This window comes from Protopterus annectens, chromosome 1.part2 (genome assembly GCF_019279795.1).
Source record: "Protopterus annectens isolate FY-2018-M chromosome 1.part2, PAN1.0, whole genome shotgun sequence".
Lineage (NCBI taxonomy): Eukaryota > Metazoa > Chordata > Ceratodontiformes > Protopteridae > Protopterus > Protopterus annectens.
In genome coordinates this window covers 711870901-711895541 of record NC_056727.1, presented here as the reverse complement: position 1 = coordinate 711895541, position 24641 = coordinate 711870901, and the positions used below count along the sequence as shown (strand labels likewise).

Sequence of the window (24641 nt, the reverse complement as noted above, 5' to 3'; positions counted from 1 at the left end):
CTAAAGTTACTTTCTCCTGATAGTTGACATTGTTAAATTCTCCCAAGAAAGACAATGTCCGTCTTCATTGCCTGAAACTCATTCAGCTAGGGTGAAAGCTACCTCTTAAGTTTTTCAAAAATAAAATTTTAAATGATTTGTCCAGTAACTAATTTGAGTTCATTGAGTAGCTTTGCAAGACGCTACACTGGATGTGATTTAGTTCTTTGGGGACTTCTGTTTTTTTTGACTGTTGACAAGGATAGATCTCCTCATACCAGATGTAAAAGCACTTTCCATAATGTTGTATCTGGATGAGCAGGCCCAATCTGGCCAAAATAGCATACCCTTTGCCATTTTGTTGCAGTTTAGAAGCCTTTTCAGTTTTCATTCTGATTTACTCTGTTCACCCTTAGCATGGCATGACAGATTGAGAAGAAGCTGTTTGGTAAGCATTACAGGTAAAAACAGAGGCTGTGATAGCCTAGGAACATTTCAGATGCTGAGTTTAACACCTAATGGTACTAGGTATAATATCCATGAGGATGGAGCCACTTATCCACATTTAACATTATGGTACAATAACTTTTGTGCGTCAAGTTATAGTATTTAATTAACTTTGTAGTTTTACAGGGCATCTTTCTCACTAAGACCATCCCTTTCCTCACATTTTCTACCTCAAATTAAACTGCTTATTTCTTTCTATCCCATTTTTTGTTTTTAAGTTTTGACTGAGAAAAGAACTGTAGATTTCCTGACAGTCAGATGACTACTCTGAATAATGATAGAGGGTATTGATGGATTCATTGTAGCGGAGAATATTTGTCAGTGTTTTGATGTGCTGCAAGAGTCTGCCAGTAATATTTTCTGCTGCTTTATTTTGTGCCTTTGTTTCTTGGAGTGGGTGGGTGTACTGAATCTGGAACAATGGAAACTGAAAAAAATGCTGAGTGCCAGTATATTTCTGAAGTTGCCATATAAAATATTTCATTTTTTTTTAAATCAGGTCTCATACTGTTCTTTTCTTTTCAGCCTTGCTACATATGTAAGAAAAAAGGAGCATCGATTGGCTGCAGCATTAAGAGTTGCCGCAGAAGTTTTCACTATCCCTGCGGTACTGAAAACCAATGTGTCTTCCAGTTTTTTGAACAATATGCGTAAGTTGTATCCCAGTCAGTGGCAGAAACCAAGTTCTGATTTTAATACCCATGTCTTATTTAGATGTTTCATCCTGCAAAGTAATTAATTCATAGGTTTTATTTTATCATTGAGAATGGCCTGCCAAGTGTTTCCAGTGGTGGCTTTAAGGATTAGTTAGCAGACAGTATACCAAAACATGTATAGTTGACTTCTCGTTCAGATAATTGTGCTCTGATAAGACTGATGTATGAAGCACAGTAGTAAGGCAGTAGAACTTGTTTACAGACTTCATAAGGAGAAATGAGAACTTCCATCAAGGAATTTAAATTGTGGACTTCAGCCAGTTGGGTTTGGGGTTGGTTTATTAGTAGTAATATAGGACAAAATCATGCAGGGGTCACAGTGGGATTCAAAGGTATGGATATACCAAATGAAGGGGAACCTTCTAGTTTTGAAGTGAGAGCAGAATGAATTAAGCTGGGGAACGAAAGTAACGTGCAGAATTGCTTGTTTTGGTTCTTTGGCACAAAAGTGTGTGACTGTGGCACTAGTGACCCAGATTTGAAGAATGAGCCTATGTGTTAGTAAGAAGTGGCTTGCTGAGGGAAAGGGATAAGCTGTGAATACCAGGATGACTCGCCTTGAGGAGAAGTACACTATATTAAGTTTGACAGTTTGCAGTAGCAAGACTAACGAGCTCCCAATATTAAGCAGCCTAACCTGGAAGGTGCTCTACATTGAATGACTGTTAGAATTTCACATTTTGGTATTCCTGGCTAGGCACCAACACTTCAAAATTTTATGTAGTTTCCACACTGAGGATCCTGTGGCCTCCCTCATTAGTATAGGAGGATGAAACCTCTTGCACGGATGACCTCCTTTGGGACCAAATAATGATCTTGTTGCTTCCCTGTGTTCTTTCCAGAAATGACCAGATTGTAAGTGAGGAAGAAGATTGAGAGGAAGCTGTTTTGTTCGCTAAGCATTACAGGTAAAAGCAGAGCCTAGTAGCCTAGGAAAATTTCAGATGTTTAGTTTCACCCTCCCCATATGGATCCTGTCTGTAAAGATGCCGTTTAAACACACACTCTGCTTCTATTTAGATTTGCTTCTTTGTAGATCGAATCATGAAGATGGCATTTTATAAAATGTCAGTGGGCTGTTTCTAATGATCCTAAAGTAGATCACTTTGATTCTTCAGTCATACATAGGTTCTAGAACCTGCATCCCCTTTCCACAGTTTGATTCGCTAAGGAGCGCAGATCTTTGGATAAGATGGGCAAGAGTCTTTTCAATTCTGCTTTTACAATTTTGGGCCTTTGATCTATTAAGTATCCATTTAAGTCCTGCCTTTTAGACTAGGATATGGAAAAGTTACAGACCTTATTTAATGTAGGATCACAAGGGATCTGGAAAAAGGCCCCCATGCCTAATTCCGCACTGGGTTTTCATATGTCCTTACACAGATGGGACCACTTCTGCAAATCATCTCGGAATAACTGCCAACCAGTATGCCACCTGGGTATAATAAGGAATGATAAAAGAAAAACAGGTGAAATTCCCAGCCAGGAAACGCCATCAAAAACAAATCGTCTCGAGGACTACCACAAGAGCACAGACAAAAAATTTAATAGTGTTTTACATTTTTGTTCAAGATCGTATGCTGCTTTTAAACCACTGATACCCAAAAGGTTAAAGTAAAATGCACAAACACCTTATTTGGTAACTAATTTGCTAAATGCAACCTGGTTCCAAGGGCATAAAGAAAATATGCACTGCTGTACATGGCATGGATTTCCAGCAGTTGTAACAGCCTAGAACTGCACACTGATCACTTGAAGATCTGAGTTTTTAACCTCTTATTTCTGGCCCCTTTCTCACCATTCTCTGTGACCCATAATGTCTTCCATTGCCCCTTATCAACAGTGCCAGGCTTGCAAGTAAATTATTCTTTCTCTCTCGCACACACTCGTGTGCATGCACACAATTCCCTGGGAAGGCTGGCAGAATCCCCTCAATTCCCCATAGGTTTCTTATTGGCATGGTAGTAGTGCCACCACTCTTGAGTACAGCCATTAACTTATACACACCAGTTACCTTCCACTTTTGATTTATCCAAATGTAAATTGTAAAAATTAATATATTTCACTGGCAGAAGGTTCATACAGTCTAGTCTCTGGTGGTGCATACCTGAAGCTTTGTAAATTTACAGAGCTCAATACCTCCATCTCCTATAAAAGCAGTACTACATGTTATAAATGACTACAGCCAAAAAGAGGTATTAGAAGTGAATGAATTTACCTTACAGTACAGTGCTATTTGCTGAGGCCAGTGCACAGAGAAAAGAATATTCATTTGTGTAGACTGAATGTGTACAGAAAAATCCGATCTACAAGTAAATACATGTCATAGCTGTCTCAAGAAATTTGGCCCTTAACTCTTCTAAGTTAATAAAATATTAAGGCAGGACAGCAGGTAAGAAACTTGTAGTGAAGTGGTCACCTTAATACGGTCTTTATTTGGTTACTGTAGCAGTAGTTATTACATATGGGATATATCCTTCCATTTTTAACGTACATCCAGCCAGTATACAAACCCTCAGGCTCCTTCCTCATAGTTTCCATCCAGTCTTGGCACAAGAAGACATGTTAGTATAAAAGTGATATATGGATGTGCCAAAACTCGGAACTTTATTGCCGCTGGTCTGTGTGTGCAGACTGCTGTTTTGCTTCTAGTGTAACCACAACGTCAGCTTCTGCACACTGTCTTTAGGCAAAGTTCAGGCAGTTCCCTGTTACAGACCCTTCCTTTGTCTTATGAGACTTAATCATACTGTTTTCTCCTATCTAACAGAAAAGGAAAGTACAGTTGTGATGTATACAAATTCCATATAAAAACTCCCACGCCAGCTTTGTGGTTTGTTTGGAGGCTGAACAGGATACCCAGTTATTTTCATTTTGTGAATCCTTTACCCCAAAAGGCCATCAGGAGTAAAACAAACTCCTATCTTCTCTTCCTTGAGAGTAGGCATCAAGATTAAGTGGAACAACTAGGATCATAGGTCTTTTTTTACTGGGCCATCTAACACATCCCTTTCAGAGGCTTCTGTGGGTCAGGACCCCTGTGCTTCCCAACAGATATTTTATCCAGAAGTCAGCTGGGAGGTTAGAACAGTGTTTTATCTGATGGTGAGAGAGGTATCCGTCAGGTTTTTGTGAGACATTAGAGGCTTGCTTATCAAGGTCGGACCTATGACTTTAATCCCAGAAACCAGATATCTGGGTACCCCCAAGAAGCATGCAGAGAAGACCAGTCACACATCTTCTTCTCCTTCCTCTTCTCAGAAAGGGAAACAAGGAGAATTGGTATTTTACTCAAGGGTTGTTTAAATCTATTCAGGCATTTCAGTTCTCTTTACCTGCTGCTTCCTTTTCCACTCTTACTGAGAGAAAGTTCCTTCCTCTTCTGTGGAAAAGTTATATTTTTTCCGCAACTCAATGAAGGACTTGATTATGCTTTCCAAATTCCTTCTCGTAATGGATGTGAAGCTGAGGCAGAGAACACAATCTTCTGGCTCCCCTATTGAGGACACAATATAAAAAGTTATTTGTTGACACACTAGAAAAACAAAATCACCCTGTCCCCAAGGGAGATTGAAGAAGTTTCTCACTCATAGAAAAAGTACTGTGAAAATGTTCTTCATATTGAACACCGCTGTAGAAGCATAATTGATGTATTATATCCTGCCATCTTCCAAAGATTCAGGGCACTCAAATTGTTTGGCAGCTCGAGTTAATCTGAAAAAAAGACAAGTATGGTCGCCAAGCACTTCAGAGCTTTACTGCTGCCAAAGAGTATGCTCCTCTGAGGCTTTCAAAGATGGATGGTCAGCTTGTGCTGTTCCTTTGCTGGCCAGATAAGTTCCCTTTTGGGGAAAACAATCCATTTATTTTTTTGCATATTAATACTTTCCTCTTCCGGAAAGTTAATTTACAGCTAGCATTTGTTTTAACAAGCTGACATGAGACTGTTCTGTAAGTTTAAACAGGAGAGGTCTTTATTCCTGTCCATAAACAAGTTATTTAAATTAGCTGTAAACCATTTTTCCTGAGGATAAGTTGTGTTTAAAACACTTTTTAGAAAAAGCTTTTGGTTTTCACAGGCATTTGCTGCTTGCTTTCCCTCGGAAAGAGGCACCTTTTTCGGCTTGACCGAGAAACAACCTGTCTGTCCCATGGTCAGTCTTCCAGCCAGAAAAAGAAAGTTAATCGTACAGCCTTTGCCATCACAGCAGGCTGGGAATTTGCCTCTGCCGCAGATGGGTGACTGCTGTGACCATTAGTTGTACCTCAGACCACTCCTCTTTTACCCCATATACTGTCTGATGTAGCATCTGCAGCCACTGTGGACCAAGGGGGGCTTAACCCTGTCTTATGCAGCTGTTGGGGTCCCCTCAATGGGCAAAAGGAAAGCCACTCTCATCGGTCCTAGGATAAGGAGCAGGGAGAACTTCCCCTGTTCTGTCAGAATGTTGTTGCCCATACCTAGGGAAACTGCTGCTGTGATTAATACTGTTGGTCCCAGTTTTCCTGTCAAAAGGAAAACACTAAGCATGTATTGATTCTTCCCCAAATTTCCTTAGGTGTAGCTTAGTGGATCTGGTGTGGGGTTATTTTGGGCAGTTGACCCTTCTTGTAAAGTAGTCGCTGGTAAAAGAAAGGGACCACCTCCTTTCCTGAAGAGATTCAAGATTCTGAATTTGGGCAGAAATATGTAGGGGCAGATGAAAGGGTTTTCTCCTCAAATTTCTAATTTTAACTCCGAAAAGAGATCAGTTTGACTCTGTGTGGGTTTCTCTTTTACCAAAGCTATTTCTAGAATGTGCCAGTGTTTTCAGTGGAAGAATACTGAGAATTCTCAGTCCTCAGAAAATGCTTTGAACTGTTTCTGCAGGAATTTCCAAAATCTGCCCATAATCCCCCATTTCTCTTAGCTTTGGAGGAAATGTGTTACTACTGCCTGCAATTTCCCTGACTGTCAGCTGGCTGCCCCTAAAAGGGCAGAAAGGATGTGTAAATGTCCTCATTCTTTTAAGTTTCCGTACACAATTCCAAAACCTGATTCAGCAACTATAACTCTAGATGTTCATCGTGTTACACTGCTGCAGTCATTACACTTGGGTTATCCTGCCGTCAGGCGGTTCCCCAGTTGGCCTGAGTTCCAAAGTCTTGGTCCGGCATCGGTTGCTGTCGCCTCCTCCCTGACGTCAGTGCGACAGGGGTATATAAGATGCAGCAGACGCCATTTTCTCCAGTCTTTCTTGCCGCGGTGCCCGAAGCAAAAGCAGTTCGCAAGTGCCGGTCGGTCGTCTCCTGAGATTTTCATTCCGAATCCAGAACCGAAGTCTTCTACAAAGCTAAGTACTCTGTTGGGGAAACTTTTTCTTGCCTCAGACCGATGTCAGTAAAAGTTAACTGTATTTCTTGTGGGAAGCAAATACCTCATAAGGATTTCCATTCCTATTGTATCCCATGCCTAGGCCCTGACCAGGACGTCACTGGTTGTCGGTTTTGTGCTAGGTTTAACAAACGCACTATTAAATGTCTGTTTGATTTTGCTCAACATTATTTTGGTAGAAAATTCAATTATACCATGCCATCGGAACTTCCGATGACCGGAATACACAAAAAGCGCAAAGACAAGGATAGGCATCTGAGGCCCAAAACTGACGACGAAGCCTCTTCTAGGCCAGTCTCCAGTTCTCCGGTTTTCAGCGAGGTGCCTTCGCAGCCCATGACTACCGCTTCTGGAGAACCACACGCCGACTCCCACGTGGAGATGGCTGGGCCTTCAGACACACAAGTTCTTCATCCTACCGAGACTAACCTTTTCAGAGGGATCCGGAGTAGCTGAGCAACCCACAGCTACAGAGGGTGTCTTCAGACCTACTTGGTTAAGCATTAGACCCTCAACTAAGTCTAAGCCTTCTTTAAAATCAAAGAAACAAATACAGCATTCTCCAGGACAGGCCTCCATGCCTAAGAAACAAATGCTCAAAATGGCTGAAGACCTAATCACTCTGATCAGGGGGTCTCATCCCCCTTCTGATAAAAGGCCTAGACAGGATGCAGACTATGACTCATCTGACCAGGTGTCCATCTCTTCTGATTCATCCTCAGACCTAAGATACTCTTTACCCCCTTATGAGGATTCTGATGCTGAGGAATCAATTCCATCAGCCTCACCGCCTGAGGGACTACTCCTTTGGGGAAACCCTACATACCATGAGGGAGCATTTCCACTGGTAAGGCCAGGATTACTCAGAATCCAAGAAAAGGCTCGAAGACTTCCTTTTATTACCTCAACACAGACCCCTTGCTATTCCACAAGTGTTGGATATTATGGATAATGTGTATACTGAATCCAGCTTAAATCCGGATTCCTTACCTCCAGCCCCTGTTAAACCTGACAGATACTACAGAGTCCCTGACTCACATACATTTCTGTATAAAAGCCCTGTAGCTGACCCTGAAACTATTTCTCAGGGACCCAAAGGAGTTAAGGCCTCATCAGCCAAGAATCCAGTTCCCTCTGACAGAGATTCCAGAGCATTAGACAGATGGGGAAATAAAGTATATACGTCTGCAACTTTAGCAATATGAGCCTTAAATTGCCAGTTTCACATGCTAAAATATCAGCAATTTTTACTGTCTCAGTTAAAACAAAAAATGCTTCCAGAATCAGATCCTCCTAATTTTAAAGAAATGCAGGATTAATACATGCAGCTGAACAAGTGGGAAAGCATACTTTGCAATGTGGTTTTGATTCTCTAGAGACCTCCTGCAGAGCAGCAGTTACAGGCTCTGTCATTAGAAGACATGCTTGGTTAAAAGAACATACGTTACCAGATCATGTTAAAGCAAAGTTATTGGATGCACCTTTGCAGCAGGATGTGTTGTTTGGAGTTAAGGCAGAAGAGGTATTAAAGAAAATGGAGGATAAGGCAAAATCTATGCAAACGGTGAAGGATTTCTTACAGGTCCAGCCTCCTAGATTTAGCAGAAACTGGCCAACTAAGAATTGGTCCTTTCCAATTAGACAGACCTCAAAGGGGAAGATACAGACGTCCAAGAGGTAGAGGTCAAACACAAGGTCTTTACAGGCCTCGACAATGGGTTGCATCAGGCCAGAAAGAAGGGGAAGACAGGCCCCAACCATATAAAAAGCAGCTCCAATGACTTCCCACTACAGCTGCCAAACAAATCCTTCTTGGCAGCCCCCTTGGGAGGAAAACTGGCACTCTTCTACCACAATTGGCAAATGATCACCAAAGACAAATGGGTTCTCAACATTGTATTTCAAGGTTACAGGTTCCACTTTCACACTGCCAAGGTTAAAAGGAATGCCAAATCTGCCACCAAATCAATGGGCAGAGGCTGAAAAACAAATTACAGCACTCATGGATATGAGAGCTATTCAAAAGGTACCATCACAGGAGCAAGGACAAGGATTTTACTCGAGACTCTTTCTGGTACCCAGAAATGACAAAGCCTGGAGGCCCATTCTGGATCTTTCATCTCTAAACACTTACCTGGATGTTCCAAAATTCAAAATGTTGACACTACAGCAGCTTCTTCCCATGCTGGGCAAGAAAGCTTGACTCGTGACTTTGTACCTCAAAGAGGCATACCTGCATGTCCCTATCGGACAAAACTGCAGAAGATACCTCAGATTCATAGCTAGTTCAATGCACTACCCTTTGGCTTATCTACTGTGCCCAGGGTCTTCACAAAGTGCCTAGCACCAGTAATTGCATTTTGCAGACAGAAAGGAATTCAAATTTATCCGTACCTGGAAGACTGCCTGATTCAAGCAGAGAGCAAGGACATTCTTCTAAAGCATCTGGCATTTGTAAAAAAGTTAAGTTGCCTGGGGTACACGGTAAACGAAAAGAAATCAAAACTAGTGCCCTCACAAGAGATTATATTCCTGGGTGCCAGCTTGAACACAACGGCCCAGATGGCTTATCTCACTCAGACAAACAAGGACAACTGACTCGATACTTTCAATTGATGGCAACAAAGACCCAACTCCCTGCAAGAAAAATTCTACAGGCCTTGGGTTGCATGGCATCTTGCATACTACTAATTCCATATGCCAGACTGCATATGAGGAAACTACAATGGTACCTAAAGAATGTGTGGTCTCAACACTGAAGTTTGGAAACAGTTATACCACTAATCCCTTGCCTTCACCAGGAGTTTCAATGGTGGGCTCAAGCTTGTCACCTCAACAAGGGACAGCCTTTTACACAACCCACAGCCAGGCAAACACTGAAAACAGATGCATCGTATTATGCCTGGGGAGCACACATGGCAGGCAAATGTATTCAGTACACGTGGCCCGCAGAACAAAGGCATCTTCACATCAATCAAAAAGAGAGGTTAGCTGTACAAAATGCCCTTATAGCTTTTAAGGACCTGCTGCATCCAGGACAACTACTAAAGACAGACAACACCACAGTTATGTGGTACATAAACAAGCAAGGGGGCACTCACTCCTACCCCCTATGCAGACAAGCCATGACCTTGTGGAACACAGCTATAAACCTTCAAGTTCATCTGCAATCACAATTCCTGCCAGTTGAGAGAAACACACTGGCAGACGACTTAAGCAGAAACATCATGGATCCCCACGAATGGGAGTTGAATCCACAAATATTCAGAACGATAACACAGAAATGGTGGAGCCTGGACATAGATCTGTTTGCATCCCCAATAAACTGCCAGCTACAAAATTTCTGCACAAGGAGTTACCATCCACAAGCATGGAAAGTGGATGCCCTCTCATTCAGCTGGGAGAAACCTACAAGTGTACTCTTTCCCACCACTACCTCTCCTGCCAAAGGTACTCATAAAAGCCAGGCAGGAAGAGCCAAAGATGATCCTGATTGCACCAGACTGGCCACGCCAGCACTGGTACCCAATCTTAAGGAGCTTAGCACAAGAACCACCCTAGATTTTGCCTCCAATCCCACATCTGCTGACTCAGCACCACAAACAAATACTACAAATACTACACAGCCAGCTAAAGACATTAAACCTAACTGCATGGAGGATTCCTTAGTCAAGCAAGCAGTGCCTCTCTCAAAAGCTGTTATGGATGTCATTCTGGAGGCCAGAAGGCCTATTACCAGGAAAGCCTATTCGGATAAATAGAAGAGATTCTGTGCCTGGAACCAAGCTCACAGCCTTGACCCTCTTGTCCTAAACATTCCTGAGATACTGCAATACTTAACTGAGATGCTGGACAGAGGCCTCTCCTCATCCATCAAGATCCACGCCTCAGCCATCTCTGCTCATTACAACACGGATCCACCAAGTTTCTCTAATCCTCTGTTAAAACAGTACTTCAGAGGGGCTAAAAACATAAGACCGCCTCGTAGAGCACCTACTCCAACTTGGGACCTCAACTTTGTTTTGGAAAAGCTAACTTTACCTCCTTTTGAGCCAGCCAACACAGCAGAATTAAAATATATCTCTTGGAAAACTTCTCTGCTCCTGGCAATAACATCAGCACGAAGAGTTTCAGAATTACAGGCACTAATGGCAGTGGAACCTTTCCTCATTTTCCACCAGGACAGGGTGTCTTTAAGAACTAACCCTACTTTTATGCCAAAGGTGGTATCCAGTGTGGCTCTAAACCAAACTATTCACCTGCCAACTTTTTATCCTAAACCATAGAATAAAGGGGAGAGACTACTACACCCTTTGGACATTCACAGGCAGTTGCGCTTCTACATGGACAAAACCAAAGCTTTCAGAAAATCTGAGTAATTATTGGTAGCATATGCTGCAGGAGCACAGGGAAAAGCCATTTCAAAACGGACTATTTCAAATTGGATAGGACATTGTATACGTTTCTGCTACACATAACCATGGAAAACCTGTACCTAGCAGCATTAGATCTCACTCCACCAGGGCAACGGCCACTTCAACTGCCTACCTCAGGGGAGTACCTACCAAGGATATTTTGGAAGCAGCAACTTGGAGTTCTGTACATACCTTCACCAAGCATTACCATCTGCCTCTATACTCTAAATCCAGAGCTGGCTTCGCCACTGCAGTGCTGCAGGGCCTTATAGCCACTCCTAATGCCTTATAGAACCAGCCACCCTACCTCAGCTTTGGGATTCAACCCAAGTGTAATGACTGCAGCAGTGTAACACGATGAGCATAGTACAGTTTTGTACCTACCATAAATGTAGATGTTCGAGTGTGTATACACTGCTGCAGTCCAGGTTACCCTCCCTCCTTCCCCTCTTACTGGCTGGTACGTACCTATGGCTTCTACCCTTAATACCTATGGGGGAATATTTGCTGGTAGCTGTAAGTTTTTTGCTTTTCTTATGTATGTTTTATTAGCAATTGAAATTGCCTACCTATTTAGAGGCACTTGACATCTGGGGCAAGAAAAACTGAAGAAAATGGCGACAGCTGCATCTTGTATACCCCTGTCGCACTGACGTCAGGGAGGAGGTGACAGCAACCGAGACCGTACCAAGACTTTGGAACTCAGGCCGACTGGGGAACCGCCTGACGGCAGCATAACCCAAGTGTAATGACTGCAGCAGTGTATACACTCTAACATCTACATTTATGGTAGGTACAAAACTGTACTTTAATCCTACAGCTTCCACACTTAATTTCAGTCATTCTCTCGCTGATAAGGATGAGAAGACAATTGGTAAGGATGAAGAAAAGTGCATGCTTTTTGCAACTTTGATTTTCAGAATTTTAAATTGTCAGGCTCATATTCTTACTAATTGTGAAAAGATGAGATGTTTTATCTACAGTTTCTTGTGTGGAAGAATTTGCTTTAAATTTCTTCTGTTCAAATCACTACTCATTGTATTCTGTGTATAACTGATATTTCTTCCAGGGATATGGCCACTGGTACAGTTTTGAAGGAGGTTTGTATGGCTGTGTTCAGAACCTCCTAGATGATAAAAACTACATTTTATCAGTTTACAGTCCCTCTGCTGCAAAAGTGATCAAAACGTGTAACGAAAGGAGTAAGCTGAGAGAATTTTTGTGATTTTTTTTCACCTCTCCTTTTCCATGTTTTCCAAGGTGATTATTTAACTCTTCATCCAGTTTTGGTAAGAAACAAAGAATACCTGTATTTTACTGAGACTGTTAACAGAAGAACTGGCAAGGCAATTCCAAGAAGAATTCTGGAAACATCCAAAGCTAAGAACACTCTGGTAAGTCAGAATGACTCAGAGTTTGTCCCTCCACCCTGGCAGCCCGTTTTTTCCTTTCAGGAAGTCTGCATCTGCATTTTTCTGTTTGGCAACAGGCAATTTCAGACAAGCTGGTTCTGACAATTATTTAGTAAGGTTACAGGTGGCAGTAGGAGGAAATTCCTTCCTTTCCTCATCGGCCAGACCCAAGTTTGGTTTCCACCTGTCCATCACATGTCCCAGGGAGTAATAGAGCCTGCTTCCCCTTCTGAAGTGGGAAATGTGTTTTTCTTTGGCATTAAAAATATCCTTGAAGAAATGCTTTGAGACCAGTTCTGGATCTTTCTTTCCTAAACATGTTTGTGATTGTGTCCACATTAAAAATGGTCACTTAACCTATTACCTCCTCTTCCTTCAAGTTTCCTTGTCACATTAAATTTGAAAGATACTTATCACATTCCTATTCATCCAGACTCTGTTTTTCTTACAGTTCTGTGTATCTGGATCACATTATCAGTTCTCTGTCATACACTGCATGGCTAGCCACCTGGCAATGTAAACTTGGCTCAAGATGATGGTCGCTGCTGAAGTGACACCCTGACTTTTGTGGAAGATGGGAAAAGTGGTTGAGGATGGTTGGATGGAGTACCAGATGTCCTATTCCTATGTTGCGGTATTAGTGTGAGATTCCCTGCCTCAGGTGACCCAAATGTTGGCTCCTATACAAAAGCTTAAGCCTGGCTGCTGTAGGTGCATGGGACGTTCCGCATAGGGCCATAAACTAGGGACCTTAAAAGTTGACGTCTGTACAGACAGACTTCAGAACTTTTCAGCCGCAGTCAACAGTCACATTGATCGCTTCACTCCTTTACTTGAAGATGTCTAAAGCCAAGTACCCTGTTGGGGATTTTGACTTTATATTGCTTGAGCTTGGTTTGCTGTAGTTACCGTTAGCCGATGTCAGCTAAGAAGGGTAAATGCCTATGCAGGCACCATATACGGCAAAAAGATGCACACGACTACTGCGTTATTCTGTCTAGGTTGAGAGCATGACCATACCGCTTGCTCGATTTTGTCAAGTTTTTGTACCCAAGACCCTCCGTAGCCACCTGGCCGCCCTTAACCTATACTTAAAAAATCAGAGGCTCAAAAAACTAGCGCTCAGGATGGATCTCTAATCGGACGCTTCGACAGAACCACCACAGAAAAAGGCCAAGGTTTCCAGGCCTACTTTCTCTTCCTCTCCACCTTCGGACGTCCCGTTAGCTTCCGATTTAGGAGTTGAGGGGCATCTGACAGAATAGTCTACTTAGTCTCCCATTGAGGAAGCTATTTTGGAAGTAACAGCCAACTCGTCCACCGGGATAGCTCTGATGGTCCTTACCGATGTGGAGGGGGAACCAGATATCGTCTGACGACCAACCGGGATTCCACTGCTTAGAAACCCCTATGTTTCCCAGGCCCTCCCAAAGACCTACGTCTTTAAAAAGGAAACTGAAAACAAAACACCAGACTGCAATTTCTAAAGGAGTCCCAGACTGGCAGTCTTTTTTTACCAGCTATTTGATATAGGCCTTCATGGCCCTTAGGCCCACGGTCTCTTCCCCCTCCACTATTCCAGTGCACAGTCCTAGGCCTGCTTCTGCCACTTCTCTTCTTTTGCCTGCTTCCCAAGAAGATGAAGAAACAGAACCCTATTATTCATTTTCAGATGATTCAATCTCCTATTCATAAATTGCCTCCCCACTTGAATGTTATTTCCCAGATGAGGAGTCCATAAAGGGGGACTCCCCCTCCAGGGGATATCACATTTGGGGAAACCATCACTAAGATGAAAGAATACTTTAAATGAGACACTTCCCAAATAACTGACACTCAAAGGAGATACTTTGAACTACTCCAGGTGGAACTCCCTCGCCTTCAGCAATCCCACCAGTCATTCCTGCCTACCTTGATGTTTTTACCTCAGCATCAAGTAACCCAGACTCACAACCACCAGTCTAAGACCTGACAGGTTCTATAAAGTTCCAGATTAACAAAAATTCCTAGTAAAACCACCTCTGGCAGACCCTGCTAAAATTGCTGTATCCCCCTGACAAGCAATCTAGACTGATTCCTTCAGCATCTCTTCTGCCAACTGATAAGGATAGCAAAAATATGGACAGGATAGAAAAGGTTTATACCTGCTCCACCCTAGCTTTCAGTGAGATCAACTACCAAACCCATAAGATAAAATATGCCTTGAATCTAGTATCACAAGCTTCTACTCTTTCTTGGCATCCACCCCTGACTGCCCTACCAAAACTGAGATAGCATCTAAACTGTCCCTGGCTTTTCAGGTATCCAGACATTCTATTAGATGCAGTTATGATGCAGCAGAGGCCTCTGCATGGTCTGCTGTTTATGCACCAGAACTCCGCAGATGTTCTTGACTATGCCTCCATCCTCTACCTGAGGTTTTCAAGTCTAAAATCCTAGATGCCCCATTAGACCACAACCTCCTGTTTGGTAAACAGTCTGCAGACCTTTTTCAAAAGCCTACAGGAAAAAAGTAAAGAACTTGAAGATATCAAGCACTTACCTGTGTCCCCATCCCTAAATACCAAAGGGATTATCCTGCTAAGACTACCTGTATCAGGAGGCCCCCCTCGTCTGCTACCCCTTCCTCTTCCAGGCATAGGAGAGGAACCAGGAGGCAAGCCTCCTCCAGACCAGTTGCCTCACAACCCAGTCAAAGATGGCCTTTTCTATCTAGAAGTGGACCCAACAATGCACAACTGCCTTGCCCACCTCCCCTTGTCAGCTCACCTTCCCCACTGCCTCCCCATTTGGAAATTCTTCACATCAGACTGCTGGGTGCTGGCAGTAATACAAAATAGATATTTCTTTTCTTGGAAGGAAAAGCCCCTTCCAAGGGACATTCCTTTTCCCCCAAAAAATCAACTACACCTTATCCCTTGCATATACTGCAAGACCTTCTGACATTAGGAACCATTGAACCTGTCCCTTGATGACAAGAAGGAAAAGGCTTCTACTTAAGACTGTTTCTGGTCCCAAAAAAATGGCCCTTGGAGACCAATACTAGATCTATCCTTTCTAAACCTTTTCGTAACAGTTCCATCATTCAGAATGCTATCCCTTCAAACTCTACTTCTATTGCCAGCCCAGGCCTTTATGGCCACACTAGATCTAAAGGAGGCGTATTTCCATATTCCCATAAAACCCTCCAACAAGCATTTCACTGGGCCCTGCTCTCATTTTTAATTTACAGGCCTACCCTTTGGTTTATCTACTGCACCTAGGGTATTTACAAAATGCCTAGCCTCCGCCATAGCTTTCTGCAGAACCAAAGATATTCAAATCTATCCTTGCGTAGATGACATCCTCATTCTAGCAGAAACGAAGGACACCCTTCAAAACCATCTGAGGTTCACCACTTCCCTGGTTCAAAGCTTGGGATTCACCCTCAACCTCCAAAGATTATCATTAATCCTGCAGCAGTACAAAATCTTTCTGGGCTGCAGGATCAGAACAGACCTGATGTGGGTTTTCTTTCCTCAGGACAAAGTTCTCTCTCTCTCCTTTCACTTCCAAAGCTTATTACAGGTTCATCAGTTATCTGCAAGACAGTTATTGCAGGTCCTGGGACTAATGGCAGCCACCATCCCCATGATGATGCTAGCCAGAATGTACATGTGAAAACTGCAGTGGTACCTGAAAAATGTGTGGTCACACCACCAACATCCCTTAGAGCACCAGATTACCATCCTGACCTGCCTGAAAGCAGAACTAAGGTGGTAGATACAACAAATGCTCCTGAACCTAGGCCTTCCACTACAACCATCCTTCCCAACTCAGCACATGCATACTAATGCATCAGACCTGGGGTGGGGGGGGGGGGCTACCATGAAAGGGTACATGAGGCCTGGAACCCTGTCCTCCAAAAGAAATGCATCAATGTGAGGTAAATGACTGCAGTTCTTCTGGCCCTGAAAGCCTTCCTCCCTGTCCTACAACTGGGGTCCCTTTAGATCTTCACAGACAACGGCAGTCATGTGGTATCTCAACAAACTGGGAGGGACTAAGGCCTACCTCCTCTGCTGGATAACATGACAAATTTGGGACTTTGCCTCCTAGAGAAGCTTATCCCTGCAGGCAAAATACGTCCCTTCTCAGGACAAGCAAGCAGGTATTCTCAGCAGAACCTCCTCTCAAGCACAGGTGGATGCTGAACAAGGAGACCTTTCTAGACAATGTCTGCCTGTGAGGCACACCTTGTAGATTTGTTTGCCTCTCTCCAGAACAGAAAGTTGAAAACATTCTGCACCACGTACCACTCTCCAATTGCCTGGAGGGTAGATGCCTTCAGCATTCCATGGAAGTGGTGGTTCCTGTATACATTTCCACCCTTCCCTGTCATTCAAAAAGTCCTCCTGAAAATCAGGAGGGACAAACCAAAAATCTTGCTGGTGATTCCCTGTTGGCCAAGGCAGCGCTGGTTTCCCCCTACTTCTCAAAACCAAGGGCAGTCACCACAAGTTACCCCAAAAGGTGGACCTAATCACACAAAAAAAGGCAACTCTAATTCACCATCACCAACAGATGTTCGGCCCAACACTCTTGAGTGATAAACTTCTAATCCCTTTCAGGCACCACTACTCGGAGGATGTGCTTTTAGTCCTGAGGGGGCCAGGAAGCCCACTACTAGGAGATCCTACTTACTGAAATATGAAAGTTTCTACAACTGATTTCTTCATAAGGAAGAACCCCACCCCCAGTCCTTACCTGTGTGTGTGAACGAATTAAGGCTGGTCTTTCGTACTCTTCAGTGAAAGTCCACCTATCAGCAATTTCAGCCTGTCTACCACTAGGTCCCCTTTAATAACCAAATAACCAGGCTAGATGTCCAATTATTCCTGAAAGGGGCCTTGCACATCAGACCACCAAGAAGACCTATCTCACCCCCATGAAAAACTAACACAGGCCCCATTCAAACCAGCTAGTGCTGCTACGCTCCAAATGTGTAAATGGAAGACTGTACTGCTGGTGGCCCTTCACTCAGCTAGAAGAGTATTGGTTACAAGCTCTAATGGCCTGCTCTCCCTACACTACCTTCCACATGGATACGGTGATCCTATGTACTAACCCTTCCTTCATGCCTACAGTGGTCAGCGAACAGTCTCTAAACGGATCCATTCACCTGCCCACCTTCTTCCCCTCTCCAGCCAACGGCATTGAGAGGATACTCAATTCCCTGGATGTGCACAGACAACTAGGGTTTTATCTAAACAAGGAGACTATTTTCTGTTGGATTAGGAAAACTATTTCCTTCTGCTACTCCCACCATGGCAAACACCCTAGGGAGTAAGAGCTCATTTTACCAGGGGCATGACAGCCTCCAAAGCCTTCCTCAGTCATGGACACAGCCTCCATCCTGGAAGCAGCCACCTGGTCCACAATTCACACCTTAACCAATCACTGCAAATTGGACCGCGTCTCCAGAGCCTGAGCAGGGTTAACTAGAGCAATCCTGCAGGGTTTTGTGGAATCTGCTACATCTACAATCCACCCTTCCTCTAAGCTGTGGTACTCTCCCACACTAAGAATACTGCAACATAGGAATAGGGCACAATAAATGTTCTTCGTGTTTCACTGTTGCAGTCATTACACTTGGGTTATCCTGCTGGCAGGCTACCCTCAGTCGGCCTGAATTCCAAAGTCTAAGTCCGACGTCGGTTGCTGTCTCCTCTTCCCTGACGTCAGTGCGCCAGGGGTATAAACGATGCAGCCAACGCCATTTTCTTCAGTCTTTCTTGCCGCATGGTGCCCGAAGCAGAAGCAGTTCGCAAGTGCCGGTCGGCCGACTCCTGAGATTTTCGTGTTCAAATTTCAGATCCAAAGTCTTCATTAAACGCTAAGTACCCTGTTGGGGAAAACTTTTTTTCTTGCTCCAGACCGATGTCAGAAAAAATTAATAACTGTATTTTTTGTGGGAAGCAAATACCTCATAAGGACTTGCATTCTTATTGTATTCCTTGCCTAGGCCCTGAACACGACGTTGCTAGTTGTCGGTTTTGTGCTAGATTTAACCAATGCACTATTAAGCGTTGGTACAATTTGCTTTTCACTATTTTGGCAGAAGATTTAATTACACAATGCTGTCGGATAGCCATCCGACTACTGGAATTCACAAGAAACGCAAGGAAAATGAAAAGGACGGGCATCCGAGGTCTAAAACCAACAACGAGGCTTCCTCTAAGCCAGTCGCCAGTTCTCAGTAAGGTGCTTTCGCAGCCCCTAACGCCCGCTACTTTGGACCCGCAAGCCACTACAGACTCCCACATGGAGTCACCTAGGCCACTGGAAGCTCAAGGTATTGGACCTTCGGATACTATTCCCTCAGATGGGTCCAGAGCCGCTGAGCAGGCATTGGCTTCTGAGGGTGTTTTCAGACCTACTCAATTATACATTAAAGCGACTCCAGCTACAAAGGCAAAGACTAAAGCTCCTTTAAAGACAAAGAAACAAGTACAACAGCCTTATGGTCAGGCCTCCATGCCCAAAAAACAGATGCTCAAAATGGCCAAAGACATACTTTGATCAGGGTTTCCCATCCCCCTCCTGATAAGAGGCCTAGGCAAGAGACAGAATATGAATCTTCAGATCAGGTTTCCATTTCATCCGATTCCTCTTCTGATCATGAATACTCTTCCTCACTATGAGGATTCTGATGCTGAATAAACTATCCCTTCAGCCTTTCCTCCTGAGGATTACTCTATTGGGGAAACCTTACATACCATGGGGGAACATTTTCACTGGGAGAGCCAAGATTATTCAGAATCTAAGAATAGGCTCAGAGACTTCCTTTTACTCCCACAACACAGGCCCCTAGCTGTTCCACCTGTTAGACATTGTAGATATATTTTCAGAGTCCAGTCTGACCCCTGACTCCTTATCTCCAGCTCCTGTTAAGCCGGACAGGTACTACAGGGTTCCTGAAGCTCTCATAAATTCCTTTTCAAAAACCCTGCTGCTGACCCAGAAACTATATCTCGGGGTCCCAAAGGGGTCAAGGCATCCACTGCAAAAAACCCTGCCCCCTCTGACAGGGATTCTAGGGCATTGGACAGATGGGGGAAGATTTACACCTCTGCTACCTTGGCTATAAGGGCTTTAAATTGTCCGTTTCATATGCTCAAATATCAGCAATATATTATGTCACTGCTTAAACAGAAAGTGTTGATAAATTCTGAATGTGCAGAAAACAAAGAAATGAGCAAGTGGGAAAGCATACTTTGCAATGTGGTTTTGATTTGGAGGCCTCCTGCAGGGCCGCTGTTAGGGTTCTGTTATCAGGAGGCATGCTTGGTTAAAGGAACAAAATCTGCCTGACCATGTCAAAGCAAAATTATTAGATGCTCCATTACAGCATGGTACCTTGTTTGGTGTGAAAGCAGAGGAGGTTTTAAAGAAAATGGAGGACAAAGCTAAATCTATGCAAACGGTTAAGGATTTCTACAGGTACAGCCTCCAAGATTTAGCAGACACTGGCCTACAAAGAATTGGTCCTTTCCAGTGTCAGACAGACCACAAAGGGGCAGATACAGACACCCAAGAGGCAGATCCCAGCCCCAAGGTTCGTACAGATCTAAATAATGGGGTGCTTTTACCTCCAAAAGTGGAGAAGACAAATCACAGCCATACAGGAAACAGTCCCAATGACTTCCCCCTGCTTGCACCAAGCACTTACCTTCTGGCAGAACCTTTAGGGGGAAAACTAGCACTTTTTTCTCAAAATTGGCACATAACTCAGGACAAATGGGTCCTAGACATAGTGTCACAAGGCCACAAATTGCACTTCCATACCCTGCCAAGGACAAACTGTTGGCCAGACCTGCCAAAACATCAGTGGGCAGAGGCACAAAAACAAGTCTCATCCCTCATGGACATGAGGGCCATTCAACAAGTACCAGAGCAAGAGCAGGGACAAGGATTTTATTCAAGACTGTTCTTGGTACCAAGAAAGGACAAGACCTGGAGACCAATACTGGACCTATCTATTCTAAACACATATCTGGCTATACCAAAATTCAAAATGTTGACTCTACAGCAGCTTCTGCCCATGCTGGGCAAGAAGGCTTGGCTTGTGACTTTAGACCTAAAAGAGGCATACCTGCATGTCCCAATCAGACAAACATGCAGAAGATACCTCAGATTCAAAGCTGGCTCAATGCACTGCCAATTCTCTGCACTGCCCTTTGGCTTATCTACTGCGCCCAGGGTCTTCACAAAGTGCCTGGCACCAGTAATTGCATTCTGCAGACAGAGTACAGCATCTGACGTTTGTAAAGCGATTTCTAACAGGCCTAGGGTACACAGTCACCGAAAAGAAATCAAAACTAGTACCCTCTCAAGAGATATTCCTGGGTGCAAGCTTAAATACAACTGCCCAGATGGCTTATCTCATGCCAGACAAACAAAGGCAACTGACTACATATTTCAAACTGTTGGCAACAAAGGCCCATTTATCTGCAAGAAAAATTCTGCAGGCTTTAGGCTTCATGGCCTCCTGCATTCTACTAACTCCATATGCAAGACTGCATATGAGGAAACTTCAGTGGTACCTAAAAAGTGTTAGGGCTCAACATTGCCACAGCCTGGAAACCATAATTACCCTCATTCCCTGCCTGCAACAGGAGTTTCGATGGTGGGCGAAGGCTTGTCACCAGAACAAGGGACAGCCATTCACATTACTCCCAGCCAGGCAGACATTAACAACGGATGCATCAGATTACGCCTGGGGGGCCCACATGGCAGGAAGATGTATTCAAGGCACATGGTCCGCAAACCAAATGCATCTACATATCAAACAAAGAGATGCTAGCTGTTCAGAATGCCTTGACAGCCTTCAAGGACCTACTTCATCCGGGACAACTACTGATAGACAGACAACACCACGGTCATGTGGTATATAAACAAGCAGGGAGGCACAAATTCTTATCCCTTTGCAGACTAGCCATGACTTTGTGGGACACAGCATTGACTTACCAAGTACATCTGCAGGCATGATTCCTGCCAGGAAAGACAAATACTCTGGCAAACGAACTAAGCAGAAACCTCATGGATCCCCACGAGTAGAAATTGGATCCACAAGTTTTCAGCATAACAAGGAAATGGGGATGCCTGGATATAGATCTATTTACGCCTCCTCACAACTACAAACTAAAAAAATTCTGCACAAGGACTTATCACAGACAAGCATGGAAAATGGACGCCCTATCTTTCAGCTGGAAAAGCTTAGCAGTATATGCCTTTCCTCCACTGCCTCTCCTCCCCAAGGTACTCCTAAAGGTCACACAAGAGAAGCCAATTGTGATACTGATTGCCCCAGACTGGCCCCACCAGTACTGGTATCCAATCCTAAGGAACTTGTCTCAATGCCTGGCTTGGACCTTACCTCAAATGCCTCGTCTACTGTCCCAACAAAACAATCGGATCCTGCACAGCCAACTCAAAACCTTAAATCTGGCAGCATGGAGGATAATGTAGTAATTCAAAACACACCTCTCACTAAAGCTGTGACGGATGTCATTTTGGAGGCCAGAAGGCCTAGTTGCCACAAAATCTTACGCTGGAAAATGGAAGGAATTGACACAGCTGTACCAAATATTCCTCAGATTTTGCAATACTTAATGAGATGCTGGACAAAGGCCTATCCTTTTCATCGATTAAAATTAATGCCTCTGCCATTTCAGCTAATTACAATACAGAGCCACCAGCGCGGTGGTGGTGCTGCGGTAGCATTGTCGCTTCACAGTAAGACGCTGTCCGGTTCGATTCTCAGCTAGAGCGTCTTCTGCGTGGAGATGTGTGAATGGGCATACCTTCATTGAGGGTTGTGCGTCAGGCCTGGCAAGCCAGTACGTAAAAATCAATAGCCAATCATTAGCGGACCAGAGTTCCGCTGTGGCGACCCCTAACCGGGGAAAAAGCCAAAAGACACAAACAAACAATACAGAGCCACCAATTTTTTCACATCCTTTAAGGCAGTACCTCAGAGGAGCCAAAAACTTAAGGCATCCAAGGAGATCACCAATACCTGCATGGGACCTCAATTATGTCTTGGAAAAACTCACCCTGCCTCCTTTTGAGCCAGCCGCTACAGCTGATATAAAGCTTTTATCTTGGAAAACAGCTCTGCTCCTAGCAATAACCTCTGCAAGACGAGCCTCAGAGCTACAGGCACTCATGGCTGTGGAACCTTTTATCATTTTTTATCCAGACAGGGTTTCTCTGAGGACAAACCCAACATTTATGCCTAAGGTGTAGTGTCCAGTGTGGCCCTTAACCAAACTATTCAGCTGCCTACTTTTTATCCAAACCCACAGAATAAGGGGGAGAGAATTCTGCATTCTTTGGATATACACAGACAGCTACGCTTTTACTTGAACAGAACCAAAGCTTTCAGAAAGACAGAGCAACTAATGGTGGCATATGCTGCAGGATCACAAGGAAAGGCCATCTCAAAGCAGACTATTTCAAAGTGGATAGGCCACTGCATTTGTTTTTGCTATTCACAACATGGCAAGCCAGTGCCTAAGGGCATTAGGCCACATTCAACCAGAGCAGCAGCCACTTCGGCAGCCTTCCTCAGGGGAGTACCAACCAAAGACATTTTAGAGGCTGCTACCTGGAGTTCAGTGCACATCTTTACAAAGCGCTATCATTTACCACTCTACTCTAAATCCAGAGCAGGCTTTGCCACTGCAGTTCTGCAGGGCCTCATAGCCGCTCCTAATGCTATTTAGCTCCAGCCTACCCAACCATAGCTTTGGGATTCAACCCAAGTGTAATGACTGCAACAGTGAAACATGAAGAACATAGTACAGTTGTGTGCACTTACCATAAATGTAGATGTTAAGAGTGTATTCACTGTTGCAGTCCAGGTTACCCACCTACCATCCCCCATATCTTTGCTGGAACTTATCTGCACTTCTGTAATCTATACAACCTATGTGGTGTATTTGCTTGTAGATGAAGGTATAATATATTTTGGTGCATGCATGTTTTATTGGCATATTTTTAGCCTACCCTTTTGGGGGCACCTGACATCTGGGGCAAGAAAAACTGAAGAAAATGGTGTCTGCTGCATCTTTTATGCCCGTGGTGCACTGACATCCGGGAAGAGGCGACCGCAACCGACGCTGGACCTAGACTTTGGAATTCAGGCTGACTGAGGGTAGCCTGCCAGCAGGATAACCCAAGTGTAATGACTGCAACAGTGAATACACTTGAACATCTACATTTATGGTAAGTGTACACAACTGTACTATGTGTAAAATCTTACCATAACCATAGATGTCCTCTTCTATGTTGCATTATTCCTTCCCACACACCTGTCACCCCCACCTTTTATTTTTGTCTTGGACACTGAGGCTCTACCCTAGACTAGGGTTAGACCAGCCTGCATATGACACTTTGCATCTCTGGCTGATATCACTTACTCTCTGTTTACTGTGTGACTGGGCATTTAAGTTCTGAGGTCTGTGCATACAGACATCACATTTAAGGTCCCTGGTTTATGGCCCTAAGTGACGTCCCAGACGCCTACAGCAGCTAGGCTTAAGCTTTTGTAGAGGAGCTAATGTTCGGGTCACCTGAGGCGGGGAATCCCACACTAAATACTGCAACATGAACGAGAAGGACATCTATGGTTATGGTAAGATTTTACACAACTATTCTTTCTCTACATTACCCTTGCACTGTCCACTGCACCAAGAATGTTCACAGTGTCTGGCTCCCGTTATAGCTCATTGCAGACTACAGGGTGTTAACATTTTTAAATATTTAGATGACTTGCTAAGTGTCAAAAAATCTTTCTCTTGGGTGAGATATCTCCTTATACAAACTGTGGTTTCACGAGAACATTGAAAAGTGTTTAACTCGTCCTCACAGGATTGTGTTTTTGGGAAGTTAACTAGACGCCAACATTCAAAAAGCTTTTCTTCCACAGGGGAAAAAAATCTCTCCAGATATTTTTCTAGGGTTTTCCACTCTGACTTTAGTAACTGCAAGGAAATACATCAGGATTTTGGGTCCCATAACTTCTATGATTCTTGTGATACCCCCCCAACAAGACTTCACATGAGAAAGGTACAGCAGTTACTTGAAGTCTGTCTGGTCCCAGCACCCCATGTTTTTTCAGATATCCGTGTTAGTTTTTTTGGGGTTTAAAAGGGCCCAAAATTTCCCGGGGGGGGGTTTTGGAAAAAGGGGG

At 43.9% G+C, this 24641-nt stretch overlaps 1 protein-coding gene across 1 annotated transcript in view; it reads left to right on the top strand.

Annotated features, from left to right (window-relative positions):
- LOC122790927 (G2/M phase-specific E3 ubiquitin-protein ligase-like) overlaps positions 1–24641 on the top strand; it is a gene marked incomplete in the record, with an annotated part of 597261 nt that overhangs the window by 57734 nt on the left and 514886 nt on the right. Inside the window, 1 exon segment of the mRNA XM_044058627.1 lies at positions 1012–1136. Within this exon segment, the coding sequence (XP_043914562.1) occupies positions 1012–1136 (125 nt within the window).